This window comes from Palaemon carinicauda, chromosome 13 (genome assembly GCF_036898095.1).
Source record: "Palaemon carinicauda isolate YSFRI2023 chromosome 13, ASM3689809v2, whole genome shotgun sequence".
NCBI classification, from domain to species: domain Eukaryota; kingdom Metazoa; phylum Arthropoda; class Malacostraca; order Decapoda; family Palaemonidae; genus Palaemon; species Palaemon carinicauda.
In genome coordinates, this window is record NC_090737.1 from 146,669,496 (window position 1) to 146,693,462 (window position 23,967).

A 23,967-nucleotide genomic window follows, 5' to 3' on the forward strand; every position below is an offset into this window, starting at 1 on the left:
TCTAATGCAATGCGTACAAAACATAACTAAACGATAGTGCCAGAGATAATGATCCTGCCCAACAAATTAAGCTGAGAATCACAGCCTGAAAATCAGACATGAGAGCAATATTCAAAGAATATCATTAGGGTACATTGATCACCAAAAATATTAAAAGACTTTCTCATTAAGCCTTTTTTCTAAATTGAAAAAGAAACAGTTCAGATTGTTTCTGAGAAGTATATTTGCAAGAAGACTCATGCGTAGTGTGCTAGATGAGTTATATATAGTTAACTGGACATTGTCAATGAAAAAACCTGGACATTGAAAAGCCATTTTCCTTGACCTATCTCCTCCCCTATGATTTACATTATGCTCTAATATTAGCTAGATCTCTAGTAACGGACTTAGCAACACATATCTGCTGTTCATTCAGAGGATGGAATTGATACAAAGAGAGTAGTCTGCTGTAATACTATATGCGCTACGGGTATTAAGAGTAATGTTGTCCAGTACTGCATTGATAGAACATGTTTAGACATACAGAATAAGCGTAGTAGCGTGTGTTATGAAAGATTGAATCACTATTTAATTGTCCCAGAGTTAGGATGTGATTCCTCTTACTTCAGTATTGCAGTAGGATTCGATCTTTTATAGAGTGATGTTCATTCGTTATTTTTGTTTTGTTGTGTACGAGTTTTGTTTACATATTCTCACTCGAAACTCACAAGTTGTTAGAGAAGATCAGAGATGTAAGCCTGGGAGAAATTAAATGTATTTTAATAAGAAGTCTCTGATTATATCCCATCTACCAAGAAGACAATACAGCGAAAATGCTGGGATAAAAGGATTCATTCTCATCTAACTACTGTATTATTATTCCAGGTGAGTGAACTGATATCATGTAAGTGTTGTGGAGGATTGATTTTTGTATTTTTATTTTTTTTGTTTGCCAAATCCAGAACGAGAGAGAGAGAGAGAGAGAGAGAGAGAGAGAGAGAGAGAGAGAGAGAGAGAGAGAGTGTTTGTGTGTGTGTGTGTGCGTCATCGAGCGAGAGGTAGTTGGTGTATTGATTGTTTGTTGTGAGAAAGAATGTTGGTATAAATGAGATTGACTGTTTATGTTTTTAGTTAGGTTACGACAGTGGTGAATGTCTTGTATGAATGGCTTTTTGATTTGACTGCAGCTAGAGGCAGTTGTGTGTGTGAATGCTGGATTATCATTATTATTTTTTCGACCAGCGTGGAAGTGTTTGATTATTTTGACAGTAAGTACAATTTATTTATCTTTGCTAGGAGAGATTCTGAATAATAGAAAGTTTATTAATTATCGTTGATTATAGTGCGATAGTTTAGTTAGCTAGGAGTGTTCGTAAGAGTTTTTCTTTTTTATTTTGCAGACCGTGATTCTTCCTTTGGAGAGAGTTTCCTTGAATGTGAAATTGATTGTTGATGACCTAGCTTGTTTAAGGAACTTGATACGACTGCTCAGATCTAGATAAACGTTGATGACCCGGACTGAATGAACCTTCAATTGATGATGATGATGATGATGATGATGATTACACCCACAACCCAAACCAATTAATGCAATTGTGTATTAATATTTGTCAGTGTTCCGGTTCCTGCAGAGTTGTGGTTTTTTTTTTGGCTATTAAAAAGACTGTTGGCCCTTGTGTGGACGAAAGTGTCCACTCAGAATCATATATATATATATATATATATATATATATATATATATATATATATATATATATATATATATATATATATATATATATACTTAATACATATTTTGGAGTTGGTGTGCCTTTTAATTTTAAGTTTTGTTAGTTTTTGTTTGGTTGGTTTATTTGGATGGTGTTAGGTTTTTTGTATATTCAGTATAAAGATTATGATTAGTTTTAAGTGTAATTATTTTGGTTGTGGATGGTTTTATGTTTTCGTTTTAAGGAATATAGTATTATGGTTATGTTTTGTTTTTATTTCCTTTCTGTCTAAGAGTCCAGTTGATAACGTAAGAGGAAAGTTTGTGCTGAGGAGATATTTGTCAGTTAGAGTGATTCCAGGGTGTGAGGGTTGTTCTTGTGACATTCTGCTACAGTGAGATGTAGGCAAAACATCCCCAAAACAAATATCATGCATATCATCATCTCCTCCTATGCCTATTGACGCAAAGGGCCTCTGTTAGATTTCACCAGTCGTCTCTATCTTGAGTTTTTAATTCAATACTTCTCCATTCAATCATGCGTATGCAATATAAAAAGTAATGGGCTGATGACACTAATCTGAGGAACACTAGATATTTTAATCGTATAGTCACTAAGATGTCCATTAACAATTACTCCTTGCAATTTATGACTTAAGGATCCAATAGTGATCCTAAGAAGACACACTTCAATCTGTTCAAGTTAGAAAACAAGGGCCTCATGATAAACACAATCAAAGGTGGTACTAGAATCAGGGCTTATAATACATATTTCATGACCATAGCAAAGGGATTTCTATACGGCATTGGAAATAGTAAGAAGGGCATCACATGGCCTAAGGCCTTTATGGAAGCCAAAATACAATCTATGAACTTAGCTTTTGGATATTTTGCCAAAAGTCATATTGGAGTTACAGAAATTGGGTAATCTATTTACGCAATAGAGTATCATTACCAAAACTCCAAGAACTGCAAAAAGAACATCTTGCCAATTTGCAAGAAATCAGCTGTCTTTATTAAAAAAAACCAAAGGATAAATACCCTTTCGGCCCTCGGCTACAGAAGCATCAAGGCCCATTAAAAGAGTTTTAATTTCACAGGATTGAAAAGATAGCCTAGTAGTATAGCTTTAAGAAAGCAAGAATGATAAAAATTGAGTTTCACAATGCTCTATTTATTTTCAAGTGAATTACCTAAAAGGGTTGCCTTTTTCATTAGGCAGTCAATGACAGAGCCCTGCAGTTTGAACTAAGGAGGAACTGTTAAGTCCTAGCCAAATATGGGAAATTTTAGGGTACCTCACCACTTATCTTCCTCTACCAGAAAGGCACAACGGCACTAGCAAGCCACTGATGACGCCCCCTTACACAGGCCCTTCCATTGTGATCTGTTGCTAACAGAAGGCTTTCTTAATTAACATTTGTGGCAAAAAAGACTGGGTCTCTGTTGATTGCCTTAAACCTTTATATCTCCTACTAGATGACCCGGCTACAGTTCGCCTTTCTAGGGCTGGGCACCCTATTTCTCATGTGTGCCTGCTTAAGGGGGCTCATGTACCACATGTGTTTCATACACCCTCAGACGCTATAATGCTACTGCTTTTTTATCTCTCGCTCTTTTCCACATTGATAAACCTGTTTAAGCTTGCCATTGTATGTTTCAGGTTCATTGAATTTTTTACCATTGTTGTCCTCAACTGTTTGTATATAAGCGCATTATCATGTTGAATAAACTTACTTGCATTCACCTCGCCTCTCTGTTAGTACCTAACAGGTCACATTGCCACACAATTAGTAACAGAAATCTCTTCTATGATAAACGTCAGTTTTACTGTATCTTATCATTGTCTTCCTGATTAACCTCTCTAATATCAATATGTGTATGTGCATTTGTGTATATTGTTTAGAAAGTAGGACCACAATTTAGTCCACATATTCTGACTTCTGCTCTGGCGCAGTGACGGAACATTTAACACTGTTCTGTCATGACAGCATTCACTAATATTGACATAGTTTTCCCTGGTTTGTAAAGTTATGCGCAAAAGGTGGAATGTATAGCTAGCTAAGTATTTCCTTGTAGTAATTCTGATTGAATGACTTTATAGAGAGAAAAACTTTAAACCCTAAAGCAGCGTAGCTTTGACACTACATCATTAAAGGCTGCCTTACAATGCCTCTATCCTGCATTTACTCTTGAATAATATTTTAGTGGCTTTGTCTCAGATCAGAATTTCAGTTGAAGAACGTATTACCTGAAGTTCTAACATATTAGCTATGTTTATGGTCTCTCGCGATAGGGGTCATACTGCATGCTGGTATGAGGAGTATGAAACAGTGAAAATAGAATGTAACTTAGTGTATCAACGTATCAGAAAAGGAAATGTACCTTGGTGCTCCAAAGCATCAGGAAATTGAACGTACCTTGGTACTTTAATATAAATAACACCCTAAGATAAATCAATATTTGTTCCATTAATGGAATAAGTTCTTAAGCTGAAATGGCTCTCATGTCCGACATAATTATCCTAGGCATCCAGCTCATAAACTCCATCCAATTCCTTCCTTTGTTTTCAGTCAGCTGATCTTGCTACCTCTAGTGAGATAGCCTAGGTATGAGTATGTAGCTTACCACATACCCTTGCCCCTTTCTTCCTCGTTTTTAGATTACAGCATTCTTCAAAGAGCAATCTTTGTAGCTATCCTAGACAAGGTTGAGGTGTAAAGCATGGCACAGGTGCCCTGTATGGTGTAGGGGATATAGACTTCACGGGCACATTTTTTAAATGTTTATAACTATTTGTACAAAGGAAATACTTTTGAAAAGAAGCTAATTGATGTGTACTTTATTTTACACTTATCTAAATGATTGTCAATTTCTTGCATACATTGGTTACTATCTCTGAAATTTCTCAAGTTGAATGTTTATCTAGGGGACTTATTGTTTGAGCAAATCAAATGTACCTCTGTCATTCAATAACATTTTCCTTTTATCAGTCAGTATGACATATAGATATACACATGAGGTTTCTGGGTTCAGGTTACCATTCAGAGACTAACCTTAAATAGAACGGAACTCTATTTAACCACAGTAATAGTTAGAAAAAAAAACTAAAGAATTATATGAGATTCCATAATATAAGAACATCAAAACCCTGATGGGAAATTAGGCCAAAGAGAGGCTTATTCTTAGTTTGCACTGAATAACGACCACAAAAGATGAATTGCATCTTCTGAAGAGATTCCTTGTATAACAAGTATATATCTATAATGTTGCTATACAATATGCAAGTACGGTGAATGATGAAATTTAGTAAGATCTTGAATCAAATTTACTGCAACATTTAGGTATCACATCCTGGACAGCACGATCATCTAGACTTGCTTAATGTATTGTGTGCAGAGGAAGCATTTTGTTGATTCTAAAATGACAACAAACCTTTGTGGATTTAAAAAAAAAATAATTGATATTCTAATAATGATTTAAAAGTATCAAACTGGAAACTCATTAGCACAGAATAATATCAGTTATAAATTCGCACATAACTCGGCTAACCTCAGTTCTTTTGTCCGCTAAAAAAAACGAAAAGAAAAAAAAAAAATAGGTATGAAACGATTTACATACTCAGAAGTTATTTTCTAAGATTCTTGTCTAAGAAAATTTTCAATTAAGTGTTGTAAAATTATTTGGGGAAAAGATGTGCTTCATCATAATGAACTGAACATGTTGTATAGTCGAGTACTAAAATATTGCTAGAAAAGGATTTTCAACTGTTTCTGGATTCATGTGAAGTGTAGATTGACATACTGAAAGTCTACTAAAATGCAAGTACTACAAAGCTGTGAGATCCAAGATGGCCGTCAATGCATAAAAAAAGTGTAATTAACATCCTTAGTGTTCACTCTATGATGATAGATAAGATGTCTACACCTAGGTTTTCAGTGGCATAGAATACAATGGAAGCAGTCAAATTTCCTTTTAAACAACATGTAATGATATACAAGATGGTATCCAACAATGGTCACTGATATGCAGATATATCCTAAATTAACTGTATAATATATCAAATATCAATATATATAAAACATACAATGACTTAACAGTACGCCACTTATCAAGCTAGTGTGTTAGGTTGCTACCAGTCTTAAAATTCTAAACTTAATGATCTGATAATCTTACTATCTATTAAGTGCATAAATATTTCATTAGCAGTGTTAATACATAGACTCTAATTGATACTCCCCATCTTCCTTTTCACTGAATTTTATTATCACAATTTTCTAACTGACATTGTCCACAAGCAGGTGTTCATGTTAATCCATACATCCTACAACTACACAGCGATGATTAACAGGCAGATTAGTAGTTACAATATATAATCTTTTAACAGATTGCCTGGAGCTGTATTCATATCTGACATTACTGGTGTTAACTTGATGTCCTCTATCTTCCAACTCCAGTTCAACACATCCATGTTACTTTCCTTCCCAATCCACACCATTATCTGGTAATAAACTCTGAGAGATTGAAATTTAGTGGAAGACTGTTGGGAGTAGATGTTCCTATGCTATAAAAGATTTTTCTGGCATAATTTTCATGGACAGAGTACTATGGTGCAAATATGTCAGTGACTCTGCATCCTTCCCACCAAATAGTAGAGCCATTACTCTGGCTCCAGTGTGTTCAATTACTTTTCGTTCATGGTTTGGAGAGAGGAATTGATCTGCACAAGATTGCAACACAGAATTACCTTTGACTAACTTTTGAAACCAAAAATGCATAATGTACTATCACATCCAGTAAAAGCGTGGATGAAAAACAAACAGATGAGAGCATAGTTTATTTCCTAAGGCTGATTCAAGACTGTTGATGTGGTACACTGCTGTGGCAGTTGATTTATCTGACCTGAAATAAAGGTCCCTGCTATCTGTCTGTGCATAATGAAGGAGTGGAATTAAGAGGTCTGTGTCTTCTCCAATCAACGTAGTGGTATGGAATTGTGATGCTTAAACTGCAGCCTTAGTGATATCTATGTTAGCATCAATAAGTGAGTTGATATCCCTCGACAAAAACTCTTCCCTCCTGCCAGAGAACAAAGTCTCTGCTGTCACACTAACATCGTGGTAAACTTTCTGCCCTAAACGCCTCTGGTGAGTGTTGTCCTTGATTGATGGACCTCCATTATAGCCATATAAAACTACTTTTTCCATCTCATATTTTTGAATGGTGAAATCCGCATATGACTCAACTATTATGTCATAGCTATATCCCTTCTTCCAGGGTACTCGACGTAATAGGACCCTCCATCAAGGACATAATGCTCTGTCTGAGGAGCAGATTGAGGTGGATCTACACTGGCTTCTTTCAAATGGTCTGAGGTAGCGTGAGCAAGCTGTGGTTTATCTGGCTTATGAAATACATTTCTAATCTCAAAAAAAAAGATGGACGGAATAGGCTAAGCTCATATCCTAAAACATCTTCCAGTGACAGCTTACCTGTTTTTTGCCACTACTAATAATCTTTGAAATAAAAGGGCAGGATCAATACTTTAATCTGGTACAACCATGGTTGCAGAAACATCTCCAGGGGTTATGGCTTTATCTTTTGTATTAAAAGATTATCTGAAAGCATACTGCCCAATCATATTTTCAATTATTTTCTTTCTAATAGACCCATATTTAAGAACATTTATGTTGGGATTTGCCACTACACCATTAACTACATTCCGCAGTAAGGAGTCTTCTGAAAAGGGTGAACAAGACAGTAATTTTGTCCTGAGGTTTTGTATGTCTGAAGTGTCCCTCCTCATCCTTCCTTTAGTAAAATCTTCATGATAATTACTGGTAGAGTAGGAAAGGTCGTTTAATTCCTGCATTGGCTTGTTATACTTGGCAGTGATGAGAGATGACATTGTCCAAAATGACCTCTGCTCTTTTGTCATACCCCTTCCCCGAGTCAGTCCACCTGAGGTTTTTAGTGACGTCATTAAAGTTTGTTCACTAGCAAAATCAGAACTAAAGCCTGCCCAGTACCAATTACTACGATGGATCACACGAAGACCACTGGAAACTTTCTGAAACACGTCTGGATGAGTGAGGTTTAGTTTCTCCATCTCTTGGCCATAGAAATGTGCATACTTGAGACAACTGTAGTGTCCAGCTGATGAAGAATTGGGAGAGACTCAGAAACAACACTTAAATGTAATAAACAAGATCCAGTGCTATCTGCCATGATCAACCTTCATCCAACTCCCAACATCTTCTGTTCATTAAGGCACAGATGACTTGTCTTTGACCTATTACTACGTTCTGAATGCCATTTTCACACATCCAGATTGATTTTAACCACTAAATCTGATGTCATAACACTCTCCAAAGATGGTTGACCTGACAACAATGATGAAAATGCATTCTCACACTTAACAATCAAAGATGCGACCTCTGGTCTGTCACTAATTAGATCTGAAATAATTATGTGGTTTACTAATTTGTCTATAAGCTGATGACCATGGATAGCTCTTTATGTAGATTGTCCTGTCATCATATGATCTACTGAGTTTTCACCATATACTACCTGTAGAAATTTTTTTTAGGCCTGTACCATTCATGATGGAACCAATTGCACCCAGCAAGTTCATTAGAGTGTGAAAACAACCTAACAAGAGAACTATTTCTTACAAATGGCTATTCAGGTGTGCATCAACAATTATCTCACTTGCCTTCCAGTACAAGTGCTGGTCAAATGTTATTAGTGTGATACCTTGTTTTACTGCTTGCTTATGAATAAATCCCAGTGTAGACAAAAAGCATCTCTTGTTACCCGAGTACAGGTCAATCATGGTCAGATACATAATTGAGAACTGGCCAGGGTGTTCGTACCCCTTATGAATTATATGCATCATACCAGACCAGTTTTGAGTTTTTCCTGTTTGAACCTTAATGACAGTTCCCAACGAATATCCAATGTTTGATAAAATTTTTTGTTTTTTGTTATTTGTTTAAATACTACCTTATGTCAGGCATGGTTGGCAAAGCGATAATCCACTATATCAATCATTGTGTTCGCCACATATTTAATTTCTGAAAAAATTTGCCTTGGAATGACCAGTCTTCCTTTTTTTACCTGGAGTCAAGGCAGCAATTATCCACCATCCCGTGGAAGGAGCCTTTACCATCGATTGAAAGAATATAGTCATTAACGTTATCAGCAGTGAACAAAACAGTAACATCTGAATCAATACCCTTACTCAAAATATCTACAGCAGCAGTGTCAGCAGCATTCTTTTCAAATCTCAGAACTTCTCTATATCATGAGAAAAATCCCACCTTATGCAAATTATCTACAAAAACCTTGAACGATAGAAATGATGTGTTTGCAAGGCAAGACCTATTTGTATTGATGATAGAACAGTTCGTGGATGTACTGCCTGAATGATTGCCTGTCCAGCCCCTGCAACCTTTTGGCTCTTATCTTTCCCAGGAAACAAAATAACCAGTATTGTGCAAAGACTATCTGGAAGATACTTTAAAGAAATATAAAGTTTTAGCATATCCACATCTGGATTATGGTCTGTAACAGAGGGAATTTCAGTTTTTATATCACGTTTGATAATTCTAGTAGCAGTTTCAATAATACTTCTCTTCTGAGATTTCTCATCAGTGTCCCTGTCACACTTGAAATATGATCGAAGGATGTGAGAACTTGTTTCCTTCAATGTAATAAGATTATTTTGGTCCTGATTTTCTTTCCTTTGTACTTGACTTCACCTTAAACCTATGGGGAATATCACACCTGGATCGAAAGTCCCCATCACAGGAGTGGGGATATACACAGTCGGCTGCAGGTAAGTTACAACAATAGTACTCAATTTGACCTTTCAATGTAACATCCCAGTCATCCGAAAGTTCACTACAACCCTGCAATATTGTTTCAACAAGATTATCTGTCTTCACAAAACTGATATCTGAGTTATTAAATGTATCTTTAGTTCCACAGAAAAGACAATTGGATTTGCTACTAAATGGTCCAGTGAATGCTCACACACTTCTTTTGAGTAATGGTTTACTTTGGTTCTTGTTTAATGAATTTGTAATGTCATGTGGGTTTGTGTACCGCTTACGACAATTTGAATGAAGTACGCAACCAGCTGTAACAGTAATGCTGACACCTCTTTTCACACTTGCTTCATTGATTCCACTAGCATCTTTTTCACGAATTCGAACTGCATCATCCTGGCTCTTTATTTCTTTCTTGCAGATTGAGCATGTTTGATGGTAGACATCAGTGACACTCATTTTGGGCATATTTGAGGTAAGAAGCCAGTGACAGACACGTTGATACTTAAAAATAAAAAGTGTATAATATATAAACTGATTTTTATCCAATATCATTAAAATTCAATGATTTCAATACTTCCATTGCATTCCCTGGCCCTCAAAACCTTGATATAGACATCATAATTATTATTCTAAAGTAAATAATAAGAAATCTATTTGTATGTTAAGGTATTGGTGGCCATCTTGGATCTGGCAACTTTGCAATGGTCAGAAATTAGTAGGCTTTTATTATGTCATTTTCCACATCAAATAGTACCAGAACCAGTCGAAAAACCTTTTCTAGAAATGTTTTGGGAGTGCAGGGGTTTTCTTTTTTTTTGTCACATCTGTACTCGACTAGTATTTGTTGGGTGAACAGAAATATTCTATAGTAACCCTTTTATATTAAAAGCATAACCATTTTTACATTAATCAATATTACTTTCTTTGCAGCCATCGATATGTAACGATGCTAACATATCATTCCCCAGGTGCTACCAATAATTCTGCTGGTGACAAGGAACTTGATACTGGGTATAAAATGGTAAGGCTAATTTCGTTCACATGATGTAAATTGGCAAAATATTACACAAATTTTCTTTGTGATTGTTGATTCTTGTGATATGATAATATTTTAAGGATTAATTAACATGAATGACAATTCTGAAAGAAAAATAAAGTACAGGAACAAGAAAAGTTTTTTTTTTACTAAGAAGTAATTTAATGTCAATGAATTACCTTTGTTGCTTTATGTAAGATAAAAGTTTAGAAAAAAAGGGATATAAGCAAGATGTTTAAAAGACTTTATTAAATATATTGTTTATAAAACCCCTTGCTAGTATTCACAGTCTATCTAATAAAGAGATTATAATTTACCTTCAAGTTTTCGAACAAATAAACAAAGTCGTAGGCTCTCTTCAAACAGTATCCGAATACATTGACTTCAGGTACATTATAACATAATATCTATAGAATTAGGCTATTCAGAATAAAAATAATTTTTTCTATATTTTATCAAGGTCAGTTACTCAAAAAAGGTCACTATTAGGGATTATGGAAACAGTACTTTTATACATATGACACAACATAATTATCACAAAACTCCCAGAGGTTTCCAAACTACTGTATATCCAAAATCCTCCATCTGAATGCTGAATGAAATATCAAGAAGAGCAATCCATGACACAATAAAATCTAAGGCTTTAAAGGTTTAGAAGTCCATCATGATTAGTCACGGCAAAGAACAGGTAATTTCTCTTGTCGCACAATCTCTTAAAAGATCAATCATGAATACATAAAATCAGCGCCCAAGTTCTTCTCCACTAAAGCTAAAAGAGAGAGCCAGGCAAGGCTACTGTTGAATCAGCATGTAGACCCATAACCATAGAAATGATGGTGAGGTTGTAAACATTATTAGAAACAATCAGGGTGTGAGCAGGGCTTGATGCACTAGTCTTTTGTCACTCTCTTTTGTGTCAGATTACGATTACTCTACAACATTAACTGGTATCAGTTGTTGAATATTCCATCATATATTATTATAAAACACTTTCCATTAATGATCATAACTTTAGAACCAACAAACACTAAACTCTTCATATATCAAAATTATCTAAGACCCTAAAGATATCCTCTAAAATTCTGATAAGTACTACATGCTATATCAGCGTCATTTGCTAAATATTCACTATTTATAGGTAAAAATAAAAATACCACTAATTATGAAAAATATTTGAAAAGGTACCAATATAATCTGTCATTAAAATGCACCAAACCCTTTTGTTATGTATTTTGTACTGTAATACTATATAGGCTACGGGTATTAAGAGTAATGTTGCACAGTATTTCATGGATAGACCATGTTTAGGCACAGAATAAGTGTAGTAGCGTTTGTTATGTAGGATTTAATCATTAATTGTCCTAAAGTTAGGATGTGATTCTTCTTACTTTTGTATTGCAGTAGGATTCAATCTTGTATAGAGCGATGTTCATTTGTTATTTTTGTATTGTTGTGTACATTATGAGAGTTTTGTTTACACATTCTCACTCGAAAGTCAGAAGTTGTTACTGTAGAGCAGAAATGTAGACCTGAGCAAGATTAAACATATTTTAATAAGAGGTCTGATTATATCCCATCCAACCAGAAGACAAGTCGGCGAAGATGCTGGGATAGGAACATTCTCTACAATTAAGTGTTATTATTCCAGGTATGTTTGAGGGCAGTATTTAACTTTGATAACCAACAACATATTCAATATTAGCGACGAGGATGGAATAGGAACATTCTCCACAATTAACTATTATTATTCCAGGTATGTTTGAGGGCTACAATTAACATAAAAATTAGGTCGGAATTAACTTTTAGTTAATTTTGTGGATTTCATTTGCCTAATTTGATTCAAGTAAGAAGTCGAAATGCCTCTGGAAATTAAGCATCCGGAGAAGTTCAGCATTGTAGCAGAGCCAAATTCTGTTGCCAAAAATGGTATGAGGAATTCAAGATTTACATTGAAGCTTTAGGTAGTATGTAAGATGCACAGAAGGCATTATTACTGCACACAACCGGTAGAGAGGTTCGGGAAGTGTTTAAGACACTATAACCTACTGATGACACTAGTGAAGCTGCGATTAAGGCACTTACCACATATTTTCACCCTCGTGTCAATAAATATTTTTGAAAGGTATCAATTTACAGCACAGGCATATCAGAAACATCACGAGAGCCTAGATGCGTTTGTGACTAGACTTAAAAATCTAGCTGTTTCATGTGAATTTCTAGAGTTAGAAAATGTTATGATAGATCAAGTTATTGCCCATTGCACATCAAAAGAGCTAAAAAAAAAATATCACAAGATAAAGATTTAACACTATAGTTGGTATTGATTATAGGCTGACCTCTAGAAATATCAAATAGGAAAAGTAATTTAATAGGTAATTCTACAAGCAATAGAAAGGAACATTCTATAATTAGCAAGATAGGCTCAAAGTTGAAAGACAATGACAATCAGAGAAAGAATACGTCAAAGCCTTGTCATAGGAAATTGCCAAACTCTAATGCTCACAAATATCAGAATCAGACCTATACACAGAGGCAACAAGAAAAATCCAAATGCTATAGGTGTGGTAAAACTGATCATCTTCCATATGAAGCAAGGAAATGCCCTGCTATAGGACAAACATGCCAGAATTGTAGAAAGACGGGGCATTTTTCAAATGTTTGTAGATTCCCTACACAGTACAAAAAAAAAAAAAAAAAAAAAAAAAAAAAAAAAAAAAAAAAAAAAAAAAAAAAAAAAAAAAAAATAAATGCAACAGTTGATCCTACAGGCCAAGAAAATAATGTGGAAAATGTTCATGATAATCAGGTTAGGTCAGAAATTGATTTTGTGTTTCGCATTAATTCTGTCAACAAAGGCGCAAAGAAACATATATTGGTAGAAGTGATCATAAATGATAAACCAATTGTAATGCAAGTTGACACAGCAGCTGATGTATCAATTATGTCTCAGAAAACAGCTAAAACCATTCCTAATTTGTTATTAGAAGGTGCAAATAGTTTTGAAAGGCTAGAATGGTTTTGATATTCAGGTAATAGGTGCTCTGAACATAGAAGTACAGTATAAAGACCAGAAGGTAGATAGAATGCCATTAACAGTGGTTAAAGGTAAAGGACAAACTTTTCCATAGGTGTATTGGTTAGATTATATAAAATTAGATTGGCCTAGTATTTTGAAGGTTATAGGTACACAAGATGAACACAAGAATGAAGTGTCTGGGGATAATATTCTATCAGAGTTTCAAGACATATTTAAAGATAAAATTGGTACAGTAAAAAGCGCAAAGGCAATTTTAGTTTTGAAATCAGATAGTAATCCTAGATTTTTTGCTCCAAGACCAGTACCATATGCATTTAAAAGTGCAGTTGAAACAGAAATCAAAAGGTTAGAAAGTGAAGGTTCTTGGGAAAGGTTGCATACTCAGATTGGGCTACACCATTGGTTCCTAATGTGAAGGAAAGCGGTCAGGTTAGGTTATGTGGAGATTACAAGGTAATGTTGAATCCACAGTTTCAGGTAGCTCAACATCCATTACCAAATCTGAAAGACATGTTTGCAACTATATCACGATGTATTGTATTTTCTAACTTAAATTTTAGACAAGCATTTCAACAGATTCCAGTGGATGAAAATTCACAAGAACTATGTACAGTAAATACATCTTTAGGATTGTATAAGCCAAAGAGATTGCCCTATAGAGTAGCAAGTAGTCCAGCTATATGGGGACAAAGTATGGATAAGATTTTTTTCGGAATTCAAGGAGTACTCATTTTTATAGATGGTATTTTAGTCTCTGGTAAGAATAAAATAGAGCATAGAAAAAGATTATGGGCAGTTCTGAAGAAGTTGAAGGAACATAATATTAGAGTAAATAAGAACAAATGTGTTTTAGAACTTGATTCAGTGGAATACTTAGGTTTTGTAATTAATGGAATTCACAATACTAAGGAGAAAATTAAAGCAGTGAAATTAACAAAGGTACCACAAAATGTTAAAGAATTGCAATCATTTTTAGGTTTAGTAACACTTTATGGAAATTTCATTCAGAATTTATCTACCATCGCACATCCATTGTATAACTTACTGAATAAGGGTGTAGGGTGGAATTGGACAAAAGATTGTCTGGGAATATTTTGAAAGAATCAAGCAGGAAATAACATCACCTACATTTCTTGTACATTATCAAATGGATTTACCAGTTAAATTAGTATGTGATGCATCGAACATAGGTTTAGGTGCAGTATTATCTCATGTAATGCCAGATGGAACAGAAAACCCAATCGCTTTCACTTCTAGGGTATTGAACAAGGCAGAAAGGAATTACTCTCAAATAGAAAAAGAAGGTTTAGTATTAGTGTATGGAGTTAAGAAATTTCATATGTATCTTTATGGAAGGAAAAGGTTCACACTTGTTACAGATCATAACACTCAATTAGTAATACTGGGTCCAAAAGCAAGTTTACCTACGTTGGTAGCTTCAAGACTATAACGATGGGAAAATACGTTAGCCACATATTATTATGTTACAGAATATCGTCCTACATCAAAGATGGCTAATGCAGATGCTTTATCTAGATTTCCAGTACAAAAAGGACCAGAAGAGTATGATGACATTATTTTTCTAGTTTCAGTATATGATGCACCCATTACAGCCAAGGGTATTGCACACAATAGCAAGAAAGACCCAATACTTGGTAAAGATTTAGAGAGTTAGAGACAGGTAGGGACTTATGTGGAAATGAGCCAAATTGTAAGCCCTATAAAGATATATGGAGTGAATTGAGTATAGCACAAGGTTGTATAATGAGAGGGCCAAGAACAATTATTCCTAGTTCACTGAGGAACAAGGTTTTATCTGAAATACATATTGATCACCAAGGTATTGTCAGATTAAAATTTATTGCAAGGACATTTGTCTGGTGGCCAGGTGTAGATAGAGATATTAAATTATTTGTAAGGAATTGTATGAATTGTGTTATGCAACAGAACAATCCTCAATTTGCTTGAATGCACCCATGGGAATTACCCAGGTATCTATGGAAAAAGAGTGTACATAGAATTTGCAGGTCCTTTCTTGGGCTATTTGCTTTTGATAGTTATAGATGCTTACAATAAGTGGCCAGAAGTAATTCCAATGAAGACAACATCTTATGCCATAATTCAACAATTAATGAATAATTTTTCTACATATGGAATTCCTGAAAGAAGGGTAACTGATAATGGTCCACAGTTTATTTCATAGGAAATCAAAGAGTTTTTTATATAAATGGTATTAAACATACATTTTCCGCAACCTATCACTCTTCCACGAATAGAGATGCTGAAAGATTTGTTCAAGCATTTAAGCATAACATGAAGTGCAGAAAGGTAAATACAAATAACATAAGTTTTTATCGTCTTATAGAACAACACCGCACAATACAACAGGTGTGATACCATCAAATTTGTTGATGGGGAGGAGGATTAGGTGTTAGTTAGATTTGTTGTATCCAAGTTTGCAAAGTGGTATAGAAGAATAAGGGTATAAGCAATTAGAAAGTCTCCCAAAAGTAAGAAATTTTTCCCCTTATTCTAATGTCATGGTAAGATCATACTGTACAATACTCCAGAAAAGTGGGTACCAGGAAAACCTGTAAAAGAGATAGGAAATTTACATTATGATGTAGTTAAATCAAATATTAACCAAGATGCTCAGTCATCAGATGTAGATTCAATATCTATTTATGTACCAGTACAGGATGAAGTTAGATTACTTCCCTATAGGATGAACAGAGGGAAGCCCCCTGAGAGATTAGAATTATAATGTTTTGTACAATGTCAAGTTAAAGGGGAGGAGACTTACGTATTTTATACTGTAATACTATTTGCGCTATGGGTATTAAGAGTAATGTTGCACAGACACAGAATAAATGTAGTAGCGTATGTTATGAAGGATTTAATCATTAATTAATTGTCCTAAAGTTAGGATGTGATTCTTATTACTTTTGTATTGCAGTAGGATTCAATCTTTTATAGAGTGATGCCCATTTGTTATTTTTGTATTGTTGTGTGCGAGTTTTGTTTACATATTCTCACTCAAGAGTCAGAAGTTGTTACTGTAGAGCAGAAATGTAGAGCTGAGCAAGATTAAACATATTTCAATAACTCTCTGATTATATCCCATCCAACCAGAAGACAAGTTGGCGAAGATGCTGGGATAAGAACATTTTCTACAATTAACTATTATTATTCCAGGTATGTTTGAGGGCAGTATTTAACTTTGATAACCAACACCATATCCAATACCTTTGCTGTTATTGTAATCAAGAAAACATATCTTACCAGGGCATAGATAAGTTTGGGATCAGCTGCAGACCTGCACGTCATAAGCAGATGAAGAATGCAGTCTGAATGCTTCTGAGTATACAGTGTTAGTACTTCCCAGCCTTCTGCAGATGCTATGGCCTCATGTTGACCTGTTATAAGTAAAAAATGATACAATTATCCCAGACATCTATTCATATCACTAGATTTCCTGATGTATATATAGAGTAATATGATTATTTTAGAGTTATACTAGAAGAAAAAGCTATCCTGCAATGGATTTCTAATTTGATAAAACCTATGTTAGTCTGTACGTGGTGCGTCTGCCAACCATAAATATTCTGGCAGTTTATTCCAAACTTGCCTCTTAAATAATCCTTTGCATTGATTTTAAAGTAGAGCTTTAAGTGATATGAGGCTGAGAGGAGATAATAATGATATTCTACTGTGACGACGAACAGTTAGGTTTTAACTTGTGAAAGTGACTGAAATTTATTCCAGTCAAGCACGGCACAAAAACTCAAACACAATGGTGCAGGAAAATACATGAAAATACAGGGTATCAGAGAGAATGACGCCAATATACAAAAAATAAGAATTAACATTACAATGTACGAGTGCGTGTGATATACGAGTGGTACATGGCTCCACCCCTAAAAAAACACACATGTGTTATAGGGCACCCTGCTCTTGACAGGTGTACTGTAAGCAGGTCATCTGGCAGGATATATGCAGGTTTCAGGCAATCATTGGAGACCACACCTTCTTTGCCACACATGTTAAGGAGGAATTCCTTTGGCGTACGACAGATAGCAAGGAAAGGGCCAGTGTAAGGGGGGGAGGGTAGGGTTAACGGTGGCTTGCTAGTGTCGTTGCGCAGAAAACATGCGTTGATGAGTGCAGATCTGTCGATATGTGTTGCTTAGCTGGGAGCTTGTAAGTATGGCGGCATGGAATAAATTTTTCCATGTGATGTAGAGAGATTGTCAGAGGAGGATGCAGATGAAAAAAAGAAAAATTAGCCAGACACCATTTCAGCTGCCGAGATATCAAGGGAATCTTTAGGAGTGGTTGTTAGTCCCAGGAGGACCAAGGGAAACTGGGTAAACCAGTTCTTGCAGTGGGACATCAAAACGGCTTTGAAGGTAAGGTGAAAACGTTCAACCATACCGTTGGCAGCAGGGTTGTATGCGGCTGTCTGATGAGGGGTGATACTCAGGAGATTTGCTAATGATATCTGCAATTGAGAGGTGAAAGGGGTACCTCTGTCTGAATTAATATGCTTAGGGATACCAAATCTCGCTATCCATCCTGAGAGTAAGGCAGCTGTACACGAGGCGGACGTTGCATTTTCCATGGGAATGGCTTCAGGTCAATAAGTGGAGTGGTCGATGACGGTAACCAGGCAACAATATCCTTGTGATGTGGGTAAGAGACCTAGAACATCGATATGAATGTCTGCAATGTGCCGCTGAGGTTGATGAAAGATGCCCAATCCTGAATCCATGTGTCGATGTACTTTTGAGGTTTGGCATGAAGTATAGGCAAGGACCCAATACTTAGTATTCTTAGTAATGCTATGCCAAATGAACTCAGTAGCTGTGCAGTAGAACAGTGTGAAGGATGTTTAAGGTCATGAATGAAATCAAACACCTGTCGGCGCATGGGGGAAGGTTTTCATGTTCTAGGTCTACCAGTACTGACGTCACAGAGGAGAATGGTGTTGGAGTCATTGAGAGGGACATCCTCCCAGTGGAGGGATGTGCAAGATGTCCTACAATCTTGATACTCTGGATCTTTTCTTTGGGCTTCTGCCAAGGCATTGTAATCCAATTCCAGATGAATGGCAACCAGTGTGTTTCTTGACAGGGCATCGGCAACGGAATTAATTTTTCTAGGGATGTGCTGTAGGGTACAATTGTATTCAGCCACGGCAGAGGGATGTTGGCGTTCACTGGCGGACCAGGCGTCGGACTGTCGAGTGAAGGCGTGCACCAGAGGCCTGTGTTCTGTGTGAATGGCAAAGGGCGTACCTTCCAAGAAGTGGCAAAAGTGATGGACAACCAAATGCACCGCAAGCAATTTGCGGTCGAAGGTAGAGTAGCCGGATTCCGCCTTCGACAGTTATCTACTGAAGAGGGACATTGGGCGAGGCGAACCGTTGACCACCTGCTCAAGGACTTCTCTAACAGCAACGTCGCTGGCATCGGTGGAGAGTAGAAGAAGGGCATGTGGCACAGGGAAAGTGACTGCAGCAGCGGTTGATAGGGCATTCTTCAGGTCTTTTGGCTTGCCCTTGAGGGAGGTGTAGAGGGGGGCAAGAGTGGTGGCGATGGCTGGCAGGAAACGGTGATAATAGTTGATCATGCCCAAGAATTCTTGCAGTGCTTTGATGGTCAAGCACGTGGGGAAGTTCTGAATAGCTGCAACCTTCTCAGGGAAGGGTTAGACTCCTTCAGGAGCGATGCAGTGACCTAAGAATGATACTTTGTTGGCGCAAAGGTAAACTTGTGGTACCAGACTAAAAGGCTGTTCTGTTATAGGTGGTCGAGCATGATGTGTAGATGACGGAGGTGTTCCTCTATGGAGGAAGAAAGCACAAGTACGTCGTCCACATAACATACACAGGAGGGAGGGTCCCCAAATATGCCGTCATTGAGATGTTAAAAAGTGGCCCCGACATTATGAAGGCCAAAACAAGAGTAATTGAAAGTGCATGTATCGAAAGAGGGTGGTGATGGTGGTCTTGGGGGTATATTCTGGGCTCATGGGCACCTGATAATATCCCTTAGGCAGGTTGAGCGTGGAGAAACCCTTCGCTTTTTGCAAGTAGGAGATCACGTCAGCTATGTTTGGGAGTGGGTAGTGATCTGGTTCTGTCTGCATGTTCAGGTGCCTGTAATCCCCATATGGACGTAGAGAGCTTTATTTCTACAGTAAATTGCGTTAGGGGGATGACCATGGGCTTGAGGCCTTTTGGCAAAGGCCCATTTCCTCCATTTCGCCGAACGTTTGTTTAGTGGCTGCCAAATGAACTGGTGCCAGATGTCTTAATCTGATGAACACTGGGGGAGGGGGGGGGGGGGGGCTAGTTTTGATATGGTGATAAATACCATGTTTTGCATGAACCATGGGTGTTTGACAAAGTTCGGGATGGAAAGCTTCCTGGTACAACGTGAGGAGGTGGGCGTAGACATCCGTTGGTGCGCTGATGTGGAGAGTAAGGCTGGAGGGGTGGGTTGGAGAGGCCAGGAGGAGTACAAATCCGTATTAACTAACTGTCAGTGAGCTACGTCGACCAGGAGGTATAAAAGTGAGAGGAAGTCCTCACTGAGTATTGGCAATGTGACCTCAGCAACGAGAAACTTCCAATTATAATTGGCACTTCCCAAAAATAATGTGAGGGTTTCATAAACGTGGGTGGGTGTTGTAGATCCATTGACAGCTACCAGGCGGATGTCGGCAGATATAGACAGACTATGTTGAGTCCTGGAGAGGGGTCTTGGCAGAAGTGAACAGCATTTCACGCCCCTACCTACATCACGTAGAAAGAAAAGATTAGTGGTAGGGGAGGTCGCCACCGCGAGCGATGTCCTATGTACCTGTTGTTGTTAGCCACTAACAAACATTCGCACATTTCTTCACGGCAACGCCGAATTTGGAGTGGCAGTAGCATAATTGTGGTCGATGGGAGTCAGTAAGGGGCTGGAGAGGTCAGTGGTTGGGGTGTAAGCGAAAGGTGGTATATGTGGGTGGTGGGTGGCTTGAAGTTGAATAGTTGTCCACTTCGTCAGAAATGGAGGCATTGATGGAGGTCTGGATGGCGGTCAAGCAGCTGTCAATAAGGGCGTTGATTTTCGTCATCAGGTCCTTCATGGGCAAAATATCAACCTCGGGGATGGCAGCACTGACAGTTTACGGTAGGCGCCGTACTATATATGCATAAAGTAGATTCACTTCACAAGAAGAGCCGTCAGCGGCAGGTTGCAAGCGAGCAATATTGGTAATTTATCTGAGGGTGAGTGAAGCCTTTTGGTCCCCCAATGGTTATTCAGTGCTGAAAAATTTTGCTATGCAGGCGGCCACTGATGGCGAGTACTGCTCCTGGAGATAGGATTTGTGGTCTTCATATGTTATGGGGGTGTTCCTTTGCTCTCACAGCCAATCAAAGATTTCTGGGAAAGTGTCCTTGGGAATGGCTGCGAGAACATAATCAGCTTTACTGCTTGACCAAGTTATGCCCTTTATGCGAAACTGGACTCCAGGACATTGGAACCAAGTGAACAATTCTCCACTGGCGAAGGACTGTAGTTCCAGGGCCCGGGCGTTGATAGCAGAATCAGTGGCTGAGGGCAGCATCATCAAAGAGTAAGGTATGGGAGGTAGTTAAACACTCCGGTGGTCACTAATGTGATGGTGAGCAATTAGGTTGTAACTGAGAGACTTGTGAATGAGACTTAAGTTTATTTGGTCGGAGCTGGAGTATGTAAACAACCGGTTCCAGTCAAGAAAGGCAAAAAAAATTCAAACACAATGATGCAGGAAAATACATGAAAATACAGGTTATCAGTGAGAGGGAAGAGCGACAATGACAATATACAAAAAATAAGATATATATCATCATGAGCATGTATGATAAATGACCCGTACACTTCTAGCATTTTCATGTATTTAGATTAGACACATGAACATCGCTATCAAGAAATTTCACCCACACCAATGCTATTTTACAAGTGTTAGGAGTTTTACCATTTAAATGTCAAATGTAGTAATGGAGAGAGATGTTTCACTTGTTCAAAATATTTTATAAAAAATATTTTGTCATCATTGTAAGGGAGCTCACTCTCCAAAACTCAAGACTAGTGCCTCCATTACATGTTGGAAAAACTATAATTGGAAATGTCAATAATGAACATATCACCTTTAATGCATCTAGAAAAATATTTTTAGGTGTTAGTTGAACTTATGCTTGTGTAACATCTAATCCCCTGAATTTGACTTATAGTTCAAGAATTGCTCGTTCTTTTGCTATTGGTAAATTTCTGAATCCTGATAATTCTACCTATTATTCATCAAGTCCCTTACAACACTAACTATCTGGAAACTTCCATTCATGAAGCTTTATCAGGTACAAATGTAGTCTGCCTATTTGATCTCTGCAAAACAATCTTATTACCACACTATTGCCATAACTCGTAAAACATCATCTAAATTCACGTATTTCAATAGGGTAATTGGAAATGCAAAAAGCACTACTACCCGGAATCATTAATGTATGCAAGAATCCAAGTTCAAGACACTTACCAATTATGACACATAAACACACTTGCCTCCACTCCCGTCCTCTGAATCTGAAGTTGACGTCATTACTAATCAAGTTACCAAAAAATATATGCTGATAAAATAGCTGAAGGAAACCTAACTAACAATGTAACCCATGATGTAATAAATCAGTTTCAAGTTGTACGCATAACTGCTAAATCAATGTTTTTGTATAAAGCAACAGCAGGAAATAATTCAGTCCACAAAATTTCTTGGAGCTGTAATGACTGCTTCTTTTCTGAATTTCAGGATATTAAAAACAAAGATTTGTCAAAGGCAAAATAAAAGCCAGCATAGTAAATAAAAAACCTACAATGCTGTTTGTATGTGTGTTGATCGTTTGATAAAGAAGCATACAACAGGCAAATATGCTGAAATATCATTTGCCAAGTGGAAATTCATCTTGATTGGCAGTGTCGTTACTTACAATAACGACATGGGAAATCAATTGTTGTTGAATATCTATGTTCATATTGTATATGGAAAATGTTCTTTTATATTACATTGCGTTAAGTGGAAATGTGCAGGTTTCTGTACAAATGAAGGTTTTGTTTATATTTTATTGTAATAAGCATTGTTACCAAGGAATATTGTCTTGTGAATAGTTGTATAAGTGGTTAACAATGCGATGTAGGTTGTTTGAATGGTTTCGTTCGGTTTGCGTTGAATAGTTGGTTTCGTTCGTTTGTTGTTTTCTTTTGTCGTGGGCGAACGAAGCGGAAGTTATGACTTTGGGAGAGAGAACGAACGCATTATGTTTACGACAGAGGCAGCAGAGGTAAATCGGGACAGTTGCTGCCTGTCACTTGTCAACGCTTGTAGTGTGTTCTTCAGTGGACTTAATCAGGATGAAGCGAATTTCATTTGATTAACAAAGCCGTTCCTTCCCAGCATTTAATGAAGTGGATGAATTGATCAACCGAAGTTTGGATGAGTATCAAATAATATTTAGTTACCTTGGATGGGATAATTCGCTAGGGATATGCATATCTGTGCGTGGGATTCCGTGACTGGGTAAAATCAAATATTTATATGTGGTATCGTGGTTTACCCGTGCCTAGCAATCCGAACTCGGTAAGAACTTCATATGAAACCAAGTAAGTAATCATTGGAGCAAAGGCTCAATAGAATATAGTATGACCATTTATCTTTGTAACACAACGCAATGAATTCCTAATGTAGAGAAAGGGTCTTGAGTTCTCTTAAAGAATCTGGTAATTAGTAATTTCATGAATGACTGAAGTCATTATATGTTGTTGCTTGTTTGACCCTAATAAGTAATGATATTTGGTGCCGTGACCAGGATACGTGAGATTTTTCGATAGTTTCTAAAGTTTGAAAGCCGGTCATATAATAATATTTTGGTTTAGTCACATGTACGATTAATACCATTGGTGATTATATTGGACATTTACGCAGGGTTTCCTGCTAATAACTATGTTGTGTTGAAGTTTTGCTGTTAATGCCTACCCTCCCTAACCTAGTTGAATTCTTTTGTTTTTGCGCGTTTCGTTAAATTGGTATGCGGTACCCTGCTTACATAACTAGACGGGATTAACCCTTTCTCTTTGTGTGGTGTCGTAAGAAACAGTAAATGGTTTTCTTTTCGCGCTATTTGTAGGTTAGAGGCATTTCAGGCTTGATTAAAACGGTTTCTAATATGAAGTTTGATTAAATTAGTAAGGCCTTGTCCTGCTTGCCTTAAGTCATAAATTGGGTTTTGTTATTTTCCTTTACTTTGAATTAATGTAAATTTTCTCTTGTTAGAATATCTCTCATTTAACAA

At 36.9% G+C, this 23,967-nt stretch overlaps 1 protein-coding gene across 5 annotated transcripts in view; it reads right to left on the reverse strand.

Annotated features, from left to right (window-relative positions):
• HPS4 (Hermansky-Pudlak syndrome 4 protein) overlaps positions 1 to 23,967 on the reverse strand; it is a 599,431-nt gene that overhangs the window by 39,926 nt on the left and 535,538 nt on the right. For all 5 annotated transcript variants that reach the window (XM_068386039.1, XM_068386038.1, XM_068386036.1 and 2 more), the window contains exon 9: positions 16,878 to 17,011. In XM_068386039.1, coding sequence (XP_068242140.1) covers positions 16,878 to 17,011 — 134 coding nt within the window. The remainder of the gene's footprint in view (positions 1 to 16,877; positions 17,012 to 23,967) is intronic.